This window comes from Sprattus sprattus (genome assembly GCF_963457725.1).
Source record: "Sprattus sprattus genome assembly, chromosome: 2".
NCBI classification, from domain to species: Eukaryota; Metazoa; Chordata; class Actinopteri; order Clupeiformes; family Clupeidae; genus Sprattus; species Sprattus sprattus.
In genome coordinates this window covers 35011951-35027397 of record NC_137921.1, presented here as the reverse complement: position 1 = coordinate 35027397, position 15447 = coordinate 35011951, and the positions used below count along the sequence as shown (strand labels likewise).

The 15447-nt window shown below is 43.2% G+C and overlaps 1 protein-coding gene across 1 annotated transcript in view; it reads right to left on the bottom strand.

Annotated features, from left to right (window-relative positions):
• The window catches only part of wdr18 (WD repeat domain 18), a gene marked incomplete at its 5' end in the record, with an annotated part of 106851 nt that extends 91739 nt beyond the window's left edge, over nucleotides 1-15112 (bottom strand). The window contains 3 exons of the mRNA XM_080832470.1: nucleotides 13723-13856; nucleotides 14271-14381; nucleotides 14903-15112. Of these exons, the coding sequence (XP_080688596.1) occupies nucleotides 13723-13856; nucleotides 14271-14381; nucleotides 14903-15112 (455 nt within the window). The remainder of the gene's footprint in view (nucleotides 1-13722; nucleotides 13857-14270; nucleotides 14382-14902) is intronic.
• Between the last annotated feature and the right edge of the window lie 335 nt (nucleotides 15113-15447).

Genomic DNA, 15447 nt, shown 5'->3' with positions numbered 1-15447 from the left:
AATACATCTATTCTGATTAATTATGGTATGTGGAATTCATTTCTGCCATTGATATGACCATATTGGGTGATTGTGACCTTAAAAGGTCATGGTCAAGAATAATTTCCCTATTCTGAAGACCTTGGCCATTATTAGGAATAAAAACCAAATCTAGCATTTAACATTCATTGTTAATATTGTTTTTAACATTAAGGATCATCATGTCATTGTCAAATGTCAATGTCAACATCATATTTTAATAACACCATAAGATGTTTTTCTTTATAGTCACTTTTTATTGTATTTTTTCTACAATGCTTTGTTTGAATTATAACAAGATATGAAGAGAAGAAACATAACCATTATAAACATGCATTTTTTTATTTGATTTTTAATTGGGTGTTAGTACAATAATATAAAATAAAACAATTGGGTGCAAATAAAACTATGTAGCAATAAAAGTGATACAAATTACATCATACCAAATTAACTAAAAATGCACCATAAAGTCCAATTTCTCTCATGTGGATGCATGTTAATGGTATGGGTTTTTACAGGATGATTTTCCCATTTTTCCATGGCAGAATACGGTGCATGAAACTCTAGCAGCACGACAGCCACATCGGCGATTTTAACACTTGCCTGCACACTTACATACTGTGAGCAGACTTGGTGGTAAGGGCTTGAGACATTTTGATGGCAAGAGTGTGCCAAAGTGCTCCGTCCATCCATGTTTCATTGGCTCTAGTCTTGCTTTGGGGTCCTTGGCTGTTGCAAGCAAGTGGCATGCCGTATGGACAAGGAAAGACCCTCGTTGGATGTGGCCTCTGATCCCACTACTTGTAGGAGGGAGAGCATCAATGCCAGCACGTCCACTGGTGTAGATTTCTACCCTTAGGTCATCAAATGTTTTAGCTGTTGTAGATGACCTCGCCCCAGCCCAGACACGCACCAAGTACTTCTCAGCCAACACTGCATCTTGCTCTGTCAAGGTGTCTGCCTCTCCAAAGTTGGCTAAGTACTGGACTGGGTCGGAAGCCATAGCAGCATGTTTAGTCCCCACCTTGCTCATACAGTCATCTCCAGTCAGGATATGTGCTTTAATCACTGTCTTTGACAGTGATGCTCCAAGACGAGAGACTGCTTGATGGAGTGGAAGCATTCGCCGCCTCTCACCAGTGCCATACTGCTGCCAGATCTCCTTCATCCCAAGTTCCTGGAAGTATGGGCTGTAGTGGAGAATCAATGCAAAGGTGTCTGTGTCGTTGGAGACTATGACAACTCTCTTGCACTGCTTAACACGAACAGCCCACTCAACATGCACTAGCAACCTGGCATCAGCCTCCTCAATCCAGTTCAAGAGGTCTGGGATCTCTTCGCCACCAGTCGATTTTGCTGGTAGCGCCTCATCATTAATGACAACAGAGCTGACAATGACAGTAGCATTGCCACCAGCTCGATTGCACACCATATCCCGAGCTATCAGCTGGAGATTCCGCTTGTTCTCCTCAGACGCCCAGAACTTGTCAAGTTGCTGAGGAATGGGTGTGTGTCTGTTCATGCCAATGATGTTGATGCCTGTTGTTGAGTCTGTACGCCGCATGCGCTCCCCTTCCTTCAGGGACATCTCAATGTAGGAATCTAGTACAAGATGGATGAACTCCGGCTCTTGGCAGAGGGATGATGTTGAGCTGATGATGGCATTGATGACAGCACCAAAAGTAGGGAATTGTGCTAGAGGCATCTGTCGTATCTTCGACATGAAGTCTACCACAACATGAGTGACATAAGTAGACTCAGGACTCCATTGGGTGAGATCAAGTTGAGGCTCAATTTCACTGACAAGTTTTGACTTGTTGACATGAGCTGGAAGGTCACCGTCAAACAGGGGAGATGCTGAAAGCACATCATGAGAAAGTATCTGTTGGATACTCATGCCCCGCTCCTTAGCAATGTCCATACTCATATGTGCCTCGGCCATGTCTTTAGATGAGACTACCTTCTTTTCCTTCATACTGATTGTCGGTGTCTTCTGCGGTTGTTCGTTGAACTGAGGTAGTTTTCTCTTTGATATGGTTGCGCTCATTTTCTTTGTCTTCTCAACTAATCTCTCCTGCCTGTATGAGTAGTGGACATGCTTCCCATTTTGCAGACAGTTGAGCAAGCGAGGAGCAACACCTCGGTCAACAGCCTGCTTGGTGAGCAGATTGTGCAGTGGAACTGGCACATTGACTGTCACTGAGTATGGATTCTGCCGCTCTAGCACAAAATCCAGCAGCTTTGAAACATTTTGGTTGAATGTAAGGCGGCGAGTGGTGCTCAGTGCATGCTGGAGATGGCATTCTGTCTGTTTCAAAGTGTGGTTGTTGGTGAGAAAGTTGAGGATATCAGTGATCATCCCAATCTCATGGAACAAGAGCTCAAACTCTGCTACAGAATTTGCATTGTGTGTGGCTCCTACTACATAGTGACCTCCAGGACCCTTCGACACTCGCTGAATGGTCTGCTCGACCTTCATGTCACCTCCTACAGCACAGAACCAGCCAGGGCGATCCTGTACAACCCACTGGCCTATAGAGAAGCGGCGGTAGAGCTCAGAATGTGTGAACTCTAGCACCTTGATTTGTTCAAGATACCACGAGCCATGACGAAGGTAGTTTATGCAGTCATATTCTGCAAAGATTGGCATAGAATCCTCTATAGTAGCCACGTGTAGGTTCCAGTTTCCTTCTCTTTCGGAGATTACAGCATTTTTGATGACCGCCACCAATTCCAGCCAAACTCCAAAGAATTGGCAGAGCTCTGACTTTGCTTCACACTCCTTCTCAAACTCCAGAAAGTCCTGATTCAACTTCTGCACTTGTTCAATCAAGGCCTCAAACTGCTCTGGGCAATGTTGATGTGCAGCCAGTGTAGTGTGTAGTGCCTCTACCTGTGCTAGCACTGGATATTCTGCTTTGTCCTTGTGTTGCCAGAACATCTCCCACTGGAGCGACCTAATCACATCCTCTACTATCAGCATGCCAGTGAGAGCCCGGACATAATGACTACCATTTAACACCGACTCTATCACACCAGGTCCAAACACTTCACACTCCACCAATGCATCATCCGGGCCAGAACCTCGAAGCAGTTTACCCTGGCATCTGAGTAGAACACGGGTCCAATGGAAGGGACCCATGCAGAGGAACAGATCCTTGAACTGTTCTGTCTCATGCAGGTAAATATCTACAGCCAGGGCAAACACGCTTTCATCACACCAAATCGCCATTGACGCCTGACTCAGTTGTCTGCGAACACTTTGGAAGTTGGTGAGGCAATGTCTGACGGTGGCACGCTCAGTAATGGGTTTTGGTATGACAGGGAGGAAGCCAACACGCATCATCGGCACCACAGAAGATGAGACAAGTGTGTGCACAGCGGCCCATATCAGAGGGTCTGCTGCTGATGCACCGCAGCGAATTAAACTGATCAAGAATTCTCGCTTCCTAGATACAATTTGGGCAGTTGCAACATCAAGTAATGTTGCTTGCCTGTTTTCAGGATGCAGAAGCATGTCTGGTGGCAGGGCAGGTCGAACCATTGGCTTGGCATGGTGAGGTACCTCTTGGCATGGCAACTTTGTCCGCAGGATTGGATCAGCATGGCTTAATCCTGTGCTTGACACTGGAGGCTTATGGAGGGGTCTGTTCACTGTGGCATCTTGGAACAGTACTAATGCTGCATAGTGTGAACCCTTGGTACCAGACAGTGATGATTTATCAGTATAATCAGAGTTGTCCATGCCTGCCATAGTATAATCTTCCCTTGTAAAACAACTTGGTATGGGTGTCTCTCCATCTTCTGAGCATTTCACAGCATAGCTAGCGAGAAGACTGCGAGCAGATCTGATTGTCTGGTAGCTCGAGCATGAACCAATCCTGTTGAAAGTTTTGAGAAGGCTCTTGCTGCGATCTCTTGCATAAATGGCATGGCCAAGCATGGTATGCAATGGTGTTCGCTTTTCTCCACTGTGAATGCTATACACAAGTATTTGGAAGAGACAGTGCAGTTGTGTACTCTTGTGATCTCTCACCCATTTCCCCTCTTCTTCTAGTAGAGACTGTTCGCTCAGTAGAGGCTCTTCTCCATGTGTGAGCTGTTGCTGTTGTGGCTGTTCCTCTGCCAGCTGGCTGCCCATCTCCTCCCCCTGTGTGGACTGTCCATTATCCTCTCCCTCTGTGGAATTCTGCTGCTGTAATAGCAGTTCCTCTGCTGCTGGCTGATTGTCCTCATCCTGTAGAGGCTGTAGAAGCTCCTCTAGGTCTCTAGCACTGCTTCTAAAGAGCTTGTGCTTGGGGACCTTGAACAGAGCTGCTAAGAACGTAAGAAGAGGCGCTGGCATCATTGTTGACTCCCATGATGCTTTCAAGTCAGTACTGTCACAGAAGCTGTCTTGCAGACCAAATTCAACATCCAGGAGCACTTCTCTCAACTTGGTGCCTGCCTCTCTCATTATGTCCTGATTCTTCAGCTTGATGGCCAAGTCAGTAGTGTTAATGTCAGATGAGAAAAAAAGGTCAGATTCATTCATCCTGCTGTTGGGAGCAATTGTGACCAATTCTCCATAGTGATTAAGGAGCAGCTGTTTCATATCACGGGTCTGGAAGGTACTTGTAAGCACCTCACCTTCTTCCAACAGACTCAATGCAAACTCCACAATATCACTCACAGTGCAACACTCTCCATTCGCCAAAAGCTTGTCAATATATGAGAGGGCACGATCAAACAGCACTTGCTTGATGTTGGTAATGGCCGGCTTCTCTGGTGCTTTGACTTTGATGCCACGTTCATATTTCCGCATGTAGTTCTGGCGACAGAGATTGTGGCAAAACAAATCAGCTGATATGACTGATTTAATAGAGCTATCTTCATCGTCCTTCAGTCGATCTGCAATTCGTGTGAAAACTACATCTTGGTTATGCTTTGCTGCAGCAATGAGTTTCTTCGCACTATCATACTCACAAATTCTGTACTTGTCACGACATTTCTTGTGTTCCATACATCCACATATAACACAGGGCAATGTTCTTGCATCCTTGTCAGAACTTGGAGGTGCACAAGGTGTAACACTTCTCCGTAAGGTTGTTGTGAATTTAACACTTGTAGAAGCCTCATCTTCTGTCTCACACATCTTAGATTCTTCAACTCTTTTCTTCTCAATAGATGTCAGTTTGCCAGAATGAGTGTATGACTTGTAGCATTTGTTGGTATTATGGTAAACAAACATGCTATTAGCATTTTCCTCATCATCATCCCCCATCAGAGTTTTGATACGATTTGTAACCACATCATTACGGATTTTAGCAGCTTGTTTGATTCTCTCACGTCCTGTCTTTTCACTTGTTAGATGCAATTTATTATCTTCTTGACAGATGATGCATAGCCTTTGATTTAGATTGTCCTGATCTGTCACTGAAGCAACCAAATTAAAGCGTTTGGGTCCAGGTATTTTAGAATGCTCCATGTTGACTGTGTGATGCTCAATAGTGAGACGAAAACTTTGGAAACCTTGAAATCTTTTAAATTTGACTACTTCTGGTAAAATACAAGAAACATTAAACCTTCTCCTCTTACTTTCTGTGAACTCTGTGTGAAAGTGAAAGTGAAAACAAATACACAGTATAAGGGCAGATTGTCATTTGAGTTAGTTTGCATGTACATGTCTTCTCTTCAGAATAGGAAAATGACCTTGACCATGACTTTCAAGGTCAAACTCACCCAATGTGGTCAGAAATGAATTCCACATACCACAATTAATCAGAATATATGTATTAAATATGTATAAACATTCAGAAACAAAAAATATAGATTTTCACCATAACCGATGGCGGCCATATTTGATTTGACCATTACGCAATTCGTGGCACTATGACGGACAAGCACCTCTGTGATTTTTCATGTCTAGGGACCCACTAGCTCAGTTCAAGTGAGAAATTCCCCCAACACCAAATTGCGAACGGGTCTACAGGCCAGGTCCAGGACTACACCACACTAACCCTCACAGCATCACCACGCCACGCCACGCCATCAATACTGACACCATCACAGCAACATCACACAGGCAGATCTACTCACACCCTACTCCACCCTACACCACCCCACTCACACCCTACACCACCCAACTCACACCCTACACCATCCTACGCCACCCTATCAGCAACATCACACAATGTAGGAGCCCTATTTAAGTTTTTTGTATTTTGAATGATTTATTGATTTTTCCCTTATTTGTGGAATTGTGAGTGTGCGCCCTCTATAGGGGGTGACGTTGCCACCCTTGAAATGGCTGCCAGACATGCATGACGGGGAGAAGGCGAGCGCAAATACCGTCATTGACCTCAGTGCTGAGGACGTGAACCACGGTGTCTCCGTTTGGGCCTGTTCAGCTTGTTGCATCCTTTGTCTACGAACTTTAATTATTTGGACTTTAAAACTTTAAAACTGAAATTGCATCCTTATTTTTGTGACATCATTTTTCTGGATATAATTTTTGTGACATCATTTTTCAACATTGGACAGTCAAACTCCCTTTGCACTGGATTATTGGACAGAGCTGCGGGTCTTGACATTGCTTCTCCTGATTTCTCCATGGTGGTAAAATCAACTAGGACATAGGAATAGGATCTAGGGGTTTAAAGGAAAAAAACTCAAAACTGTTTTCGCTACTACACAAGAACGTCTACTCACAGCCTCAGAAACAGCACACCACGCCATCAGTGTGTGAGTGAGTGAGTGAGTGTGTGTGTCTACATGCATGAGATTGGGAGTGTGTGCGTGCATGAGTGTGTGTGTATCTGGTGTGTAAGTGAGTGAGTAAGTTTGTGTGTGTGTGTGTGTGTGTGTCTTCATGCATGAGATTGGGAGTGTGTGCCTGCATGAGTGTGTGTGTGTATGTGTGCGCGTACATGTGTGTGAGGTTCCCTCACTCACACACCAGATACAGTCATCCTTCACAGGTGAAAGGTGCGTTACCAGCCCTCTGACTTCAGCATGCTTTTAAAATTCCCAGCCTCGCACCCGTCACTTCATTCTTCCCTGCCTAGCCTCTGACACTTCATTCTTCATGCTACATTGACTTCCACATCAACCCCTCGGAAGGGAAGGTCAGTGCAAGTGTGGGCCGGGGTCCAGAAACGCTGCATTTTTAAAATGCTCCTAAATGTGAGCAGAGGAGAGACGTTTACTGATGAAGCCTCGAACAGATGATCTGACACACTTTATCAGTCAGAGTCAGCTGGTAGCTGTCCAACATACACTGACAGACAGCTAAGAGTAAGGTTAGAATCATTTGAAAGTCCACAGGTGCCAATTAAAAGCCTGTTCCGCATTTCAATTCATTATTTTGTCCTTTGCCATCACTGAATTCAATGGAAATTGAAGGATAGAGAGAGAGAGAGAGAGAGAGAGAGAGAGAGAGACGAGGAACCCTCCAGGGACCTTGCGGCTCCAGTGAGGAGACGGTAAGGGTACTGAGGCTGTGAAGAAACTCAGAAAAACATAAAATACAGAACAGAGAACATAATAAGGTATGCCAGTCGATCGGAAGTTTGTAGCTTTCAGCGTTCGCTTTTTTTTAACACTTTCATGTTCCAGAGACATAATCTCTATGGAAAAATGTATGGGTTTTTGCTAAATTGGCGAAACAAAGCAAGAAAGAGATAGACTACAACCAGTTGCTTGCCTCAAGCAGCATTTAGGATTCCGGAGCGGTATCCATGGTTACTTAAAATACACCCAGCGGGTCATTTGTTTACTTACGTTGTGTGCCTTTGATAGATACTTGCATGCTACGGATTAACAGTTTTGCAAGTTCTGGGTGTGTTAAAAAAAAAAACCTTTGTGAGAATGAATGTGGTTTTGGAAAATCAACAAAATAAAGCCCTTGGTAGTTAACAAACTGCTTGCTAGTCCCCGTTTTCAATTCTGTTTATGAAATGCATGTGAATGTTGTCTCTGTATAGACTTCAGACCCATTTACATCTCTAAAATATGTTTGTTGCCATCCCTCTGCCAACAGCAAAAAAGAACAACGCCAATAGAGCAAATGTGTCACCAATCCAACAAGGTTAGCAGAAGCTAATAGGGGTGAAAAAAAATAAAATAATAATTGATTCTTTGATTTCTCTCGATTCTTTCTACAATGATTCTGTCTCGATTCAGAAAAGTTTATAATCGATTTTTTTAATAAAAGAAATTATAAATAAATAAAAAGAAAATCGCTTATTGAATTGTTCATAATTGTGACAAGGAAAAGCTTTTTCTCTAGGGAAAAAAAAGAGAAGGTTATTCATCTGATGATTTTCTTTAATTATCAAAAACAAAGAAGGAAGTGATTTGAGACTCTGAGTAGCAAACTCAAATGTTATAAAAATCGAGATGCATCGATAATCGTTGTTACAACTTCGACTGTCTCACCAATGAACTCTTTCCACACATGGACTATGCACAGTTGTGCTCACTGGATCACACATCTGGTGCAATCACGTGACCAAAGGGGGGGATATCGGTAGTCACACAAAAGACTTCATTACCCACAATTCCCTTATCACCTAAACTCTCTTATGTACATTTCATTGAGACAGTACTGGCTGAAAACAAGGTGGTAAAATCTTGACGCACTTTTTTCCTTATAAGCTGCGTTAAACATACATCTTTCTCTCTCTACAACTGGCGATTGCCAGCCCCATCTCTCTCTCCTGGCGTCGGCCAAGGCTCATCTCTGCAATCCTTCCACCGTCAACTGGTGAAGGACAATCGTCTTTGTTCCCAACAAAGACAAGACTCTCTCTAAGATCTCTCGTTAGCCAAACACAAACTACTAACTGAGACGAAGTAAGTTTAGAAAAGCAGCTAACAATAGACATGCTAGCTAACTAACTGCAACGGGAACGAGGCACAACAGAATTCACTATTCTGCAACATTCCGAGCGATCAACTCCTCCGACCTTAACTGCAGTGAAACAAAGACATCACAGCAAGGACAACTTTCCATCTACGGACGTTTTCATCTCTTCTCTGCCTCAGAAACATTGGATGCGCCAACACTTTTCCAAAGGACTGGTAAACATCGACTGGGCAGCTAGCTATCGTAGCTTATTCACAACCTGGCTAAGCATAGGACTGTTTACATATGCCATTGTTCATGTATTGTATCTGTATCTGGCCCCTAAGACACCTATGACTACACTGAAGAAGTTTCAAGCTTCAGCAGCTGGTATGGGAGAGACTCTGCATACCACCACTGTTGCCTTGGTTCTTCACCAATCAAAACTTCATGGAAGAGAGCCACTGTTGAAAAAATGCTCCACTTTGGTCTCATCAAACAGAACCTTCTTCCACTTGACCATGGAGACTCCCACATGCCTTTTGGCGAACTGTAGTCGATCCTTTTTTTCAACAGTGGCTCTCTTCCATAAAGCTTTGATTGGTGAAGAACCCAGGCAACAGTTGGTGTATGCAGAGTTTCTCCAATCTCAACTGCTGAAGCTTGAAACTCCTTCAGAGTAGTCATAGGTCTATTGGTGGCCTCTCTTACTAGTCTCCTTCTTGCACGGTCACTCAGTTTGTGAGGACGGCCTGATCTAGGCAGATTTACACATGTGCCACAATCCATCAATTTCTTGATGATGGATTTAACATAATTCCAGGGGATGTTTAGTGCCTTGGACATTTTTTTGTATCCTTCCCCTGACTTATACTTTTCAACAACCTTTTCTCTGCGTTGCTTAGAGTGATCTTGGGTCTTAATGGTTTAACAATAGCCAGGAATACTGATTACTGAATACTGACCAGTGGATGGACCTTCCAGACACAGGTGTCGTTATACTACAATCACTTGAGACACATTCACTGCACACTGATCCCCATTTCACAAATTGTGAGACTTCTAGCACCAAGTGGCTGGACATCTGTTGAATTAGGTCAGTCTATATAAAGGGGGTGATAAAGGGGGTGAATACTTATGCAATCACTTACATATTTTTATTTAATTCACATTACTGTGTAGAAATCTGTTTTCACGTTGACATTAAAGAGGGCTTTTTTGTGATTTCTTTTGTCCAAAAAGCCAACTTATATTGACCATGACTGATTTATAAAAGCAATAAAAGGGTAAAACATCCAAGGGGGTGAATACTTATGCAAGGCACTGTATTTTCAGGCACGCTCCTAACAGCGCAACTCCGAGCTTACAAGCTCGCGCACACACACACACTCCCACTCCCTTACACATAGATATACTCCTTCAATTCATTAGTTAGATACATTTAGCTAGATTACATATTGTGTGTTATTCTCTTATCATTGTATAAATAAATACTTTGATTTATATACGCTGGTTTATTTAATGTTACACAAGAATGGACGTTGTCAACCTCTTCTATTCAGAACTCCAATGACCTTCAGCCATACTGTTAATAAGGTAACTTTGTTTGTAGTTATTCATTTAATTATTAATCATTGTTCCAAATTGATAGTATAAGATATTTTATGAGACTGATATATTTAATGAGACTGATTTGTGGATTATCAACTTAATTGATCTGCCTTTGTGAGGAATGGTTGATCCCTGTCCAATCGGGTGAGATTACCAACATATTGTTGCTGTTGCAAGGACAGCACCAGTGTGTCTTGGTGGCCCTCGTGAAGACAATATCACAATTCATACACAATTGCACCCACATTCACCCGGCGCCGGCTCACTGGGTAAGATACCTACATAATCTGGTACTCCCATATGAGAATGGTACCAATTTCACCTACAAAACCATTCATTTATTTTTCCATGGGAATTCTTTTCTTTGGAACCAGGAAGTGTTAAAATGCTTACAATGAACACTAAAAACTTCTGGTCGACTTGCATACTCTATACACAGACCACGGAACACAGAATAAAGAAGATGGCGCACAGAACTCAGGACACACAATACAGAACACAGAATACAAAATACAGAACAATGATTGCATAAAACAGAACATGGAATACAAAACACAGAACAGAAAGGATGAATCCAGACAACTGTGTCCTCCCTTCAGTATCTCCCTGCAACCTGCCAGCCCATCTAAGCCCTCCTGCATTAGTTATTCCCACAGCGGGCCCAATCAGATCAGGAGCTTTCCATCTCATCCTCTCTGTGCCGCTCCCACGGATCAAGCACTGTCCCTTAAGGAGCCGTCCGCCTATTTATCATGGCCAAATAAACGTGGATGACAACCAGAGGCGTGTTTACCATTCCACTCGAAAGCGTTCCATCAACGCACGGGGTGTGTGTGTGTGTGTGTGTGTGTGTGTGTGTGTGTGTGTGTGTGTGTGTGTGTGTGTGTGCGTGCGTGTGTGACCCTGCTTGACTCTCGGATGGAGAGGATGCGATGCTTGGGATGCCTGATAGCACTCAAAGTTTGAAAGGCTCATAAATTATGACCAGACTTCAACTTTCACCAGTGTGGAGCATGGTGTGTCATACCCTCTAGTGGATCAATAAGATTACATATCAAGACTAATCGATGTTGACTGAGGATGTGAGGTTCTCTGATTCTCAAGGATTCCTTGTGAGATTCAACAGCATCTGCTTTATTACAGCATCTGCATAAAGTAGCACAGCCCAACTCTACCTGCTGACAAAAGCAGGGACGAAACCGACCGAGACAGGTGTCAACTGCAAGAAAGATGGAGAGATTACAAAAAAATCCACATCAATAAATGTAAAGCAGCAAACAATGTCTCTAAAGGATATAATTAAATTAGCGTCTAGATGGTCTATTTGATGCATTTTTCATGAATCAATAGTGTTTGAGATGCACTCTCTTGCTGACACACACCGGCATACACAGGCACACACCGGCACACACAGGTCATCATTTCCTGTGAGAGAGATCTGAAACTCCAGCTCTCCGCAGCCTCTTCTGTTTACCACCAACTGTACATTTCCACTACTCCTGTTAAATTACTTCTCTGTCAGGACAGCTGTATGTTTTAATGTCATAGACTCATGCTGCCCCCTTTTGGAGAGGGGGAAAACTACAGCTCTAACATCATAAAATAGTGCAGACTTAAGATCAGCGGTGTCATGGGAGCTAAATAATGTTTACCTGATCCATATGGAAGTAACAAACAAGACACACACAGAAAATAAGATACATAGACACCGCATTACCGGGATTAAAGACGATGAAAAGGATGAAAACCATAGTAAAAGTAGTGGTTCAGATGACTGCCTTAAAAGATAGCCTATTTGGTGACATTTAGGTGACATTACAAAATGCCAGAGGAAAATCTCAAGTTTCGACTCAGATCAGAGAGGCAGTATCACGTGATCTTTGATGGAATACTGAATGTTATAATTTAATCAACTCGTATAAAGAAGAAAGAAAAAAAAGTTAAATTCTCTTATCTTCCAGTAGACGATGAAACTGGCACGCGTTCGCACACAGTGATGCTATCTGTGTGGATCTGAGGGGATCAGAGAGCCACTCAGACTCAGTGTAGGCTCAGACGGCTCAGAACGCACAGAGGACTGTGTCCCTGTCTCACTCACTCCTTTCAAGCTCAACATGGCGCCCTGCCGTAGGGGGAGGGAGGCTCGAGATAGGGGGGCATATGAGGGCAGTGGAAACACTGCTGTTTCTAATACACCAGGGGCTGGTCCACTAGTCTGGGTCACATGACTGTTTATACACTCCAGAAAACATGATCATAGCTCATACATACATCGCACAAGACATGTATTAGACACTTCCATGTCAATATCGAGTGTGCCCATGTAGTTCTCCGCAGCTGCTATGGATTACCTGCCAGACAGATCTACAGATAGCACCACAGTGACTCCATCCCTCCTGGAACCAGTGCTGTGTGTGTGTGTGTGTGTGTGTGTGTGTGTGTGTGTGTGTGTGTGTGTGTGTGTGTATGTGGTGGTTAGAAGCTTCTCCTTCCCTGCCTATATTCACACCTTGACGTATTGCTGCCTGAAAAAAAGCTTTTAGCTGTACGCATACTCAACCACCTAGCCTAAGGATTATGACACAACAGGGCACACAACAACCATCAGACAGATACCTCATATCAACAATAACAGCAATAACTACAACAGCAACACCCTTGCGAGCTTTTCAGGGTTGTGAAGTGGGCACCTTTCTTTATCAGTGTTTCGTTGAATTAGGCCCACATCACCTCCAATAGTGTCTAGCGCAATTATAAATGAATCCTTAACTCTATACCTCAATGTCATGATGAACAATACCCTTTTCTGTTTTTAAATGTTTTTAATGCTTCCTTATATCATCTGCCAATGGTTTGCCTAATCTGCAAATATACTGCCCAAAGTTGACCCTTGAGAGTCCTGCCACTAACTACAATCACTGAATGCCTCACGACTGATGTTACAGAGATACAGAATTTAAAGCTCACTTTACTGAGTCGTCAGAATCTATGCAGAAGTTATTCCATGGTAATGGTGTTTTATGACTTTAAATCAGATCATCATAATCCCCCCCTCCCATATTAAATTCAGTTCTAATTTTCAATATAACATCATCAACAACTGACATCATCTCAAGGCGCCTTAAAGAGCCCCAGGTCTGAATCCACTAGAGCACAAAACTCCCTTAACAGGAAGAAACTTTGAGCCAAATCCGGCGTGAGAAGGAGGGACCCATCTGCTTAAAGCCAGCCCTCCTGTGTCAGATTCATTCAAGTGTTGCCCCTACCTGACCAGACTCCAGATGAGCACCATATTGTCCTTCCCTCCAGAGATGAAGTGGCTGCTGTCATCTGTGAAGCAAAGGCATGTCAAGTCCTGGTAGTGGCGGCTCAGGATGGCCAACAGGTTGCCCGTGGACACCTGCAGAGACAGGAGGAAATGCAGACTGAAACCCAAGTTGTGTTACCAGGACAACTACCAGTGGCATATTTATTGTTACACTAGGTCTCTATTGCTCGTAACTTAATTTTTCTCTCATTTGTATGTCGCTTTGGATAAAAGTATCTGCTAAATGACGTCTGCTAAATGTAATGTTTGAGTCCTAACCAGAGGCAGGGACAGTAAAAGCCTTGTGGAGTTATTGTTTTGCTATAGATACATGTATTAGCTGAACATAGTTCTATTAGTGCAGACTTCAGATCAGCTATTAGCAATTTAGATGTATGCCTGATCCATCTTTGTCTGGGTGCATAGTACTATTTGATGGCCTCTGTGGTGGTATCGACTTTTATCTGTGACATGATCCATGATGTAAGGTGTTACATGACCTCTCACCTCCCACAGGTAAATAGCATCACCGATGCCCGCTAGCAGGTAGAGGCCGTCAGGTGAGGCGGTGAGACAGGTCACAATGCCTGGGCACACAATCTTCTGCTGGAGCTGGTCCTGGTAAACAATAGAGACACAACACACACATACTGGTAAAGTAGCTAATTGAAAAGCTTAATTGAAGACATTGCACGCAAGTGTAAGAGTCCGTCTAGTCTGATTCTCATCACAGATATAATGGGGTCACTGCTAATACTATTCTATACTCACATGGACCTGAAGCGAAATTGACGCACCAATGCAGAGACAACTTAATTTCACTTGACACAACAGTACGACAACCACGTTACTGTAACACTGCCAATCCGATAATGTATACAAACAAAAACCTCAGGGACGTTCGAAAATGACAGACAGCAGGTAAGTTAACTTTAACTTACGTTTTACAAACATGATACTGACAATACTTTTACGACTCAGCACATGCTATGGTTATACGTAAGAGGAAATTAACTCAGACTAACGGAGGTTTAAGTGCGACGATGTTCTGAGAAAGTATTAAGGTCAGTATACATCAAACGGTGAGATGACATGTTTCTGAAGAAGCATCAGCAACATCTGGGTTGACGTGACCATACCTTCCTCTGTACTTCCCATACGTTGATGAAGTTCTTTCCCAGTTGTGCTCCAAGAATGTATTCTCCATTAAGAATAGTAAGGGACCTTGACGAACTGTTCCCACCTCGATAGGACAGGAGATTTGTCCCTGAATGAAGATCAAAAACTGCACAATTCCATAACTGTCCACTTGAATCGGCAGAAACCACTACCTCCATGGGCGCCGACATCTTGCTTTAACAAAGCGCGCGGCGATTATTTTGGAACGTGGTGAACGACGTCGAGGAATATATACGTCATCAGGTTGAAAGCGGTGGATTATGGGAGTTGAAGGTAATTGTAGGACAATGAAGCCTGCGAGTCGATTAGAAATTTGAAGTGTTTAGTGTTGGTGTTAGGATTTTAGCACTTCTCGTTCCAAAGACAAAAGTATCATTGAAAAATGATTGGGGTTTCACAAAACCGGCGAAAATAAGGTGTGAGCAAAATAACGCTAGTATAAAACATAGGCAAACCGTTTGGTGATTTAAAATCTAGTCGGTCCTGTAAAACTAAAGATACCAAT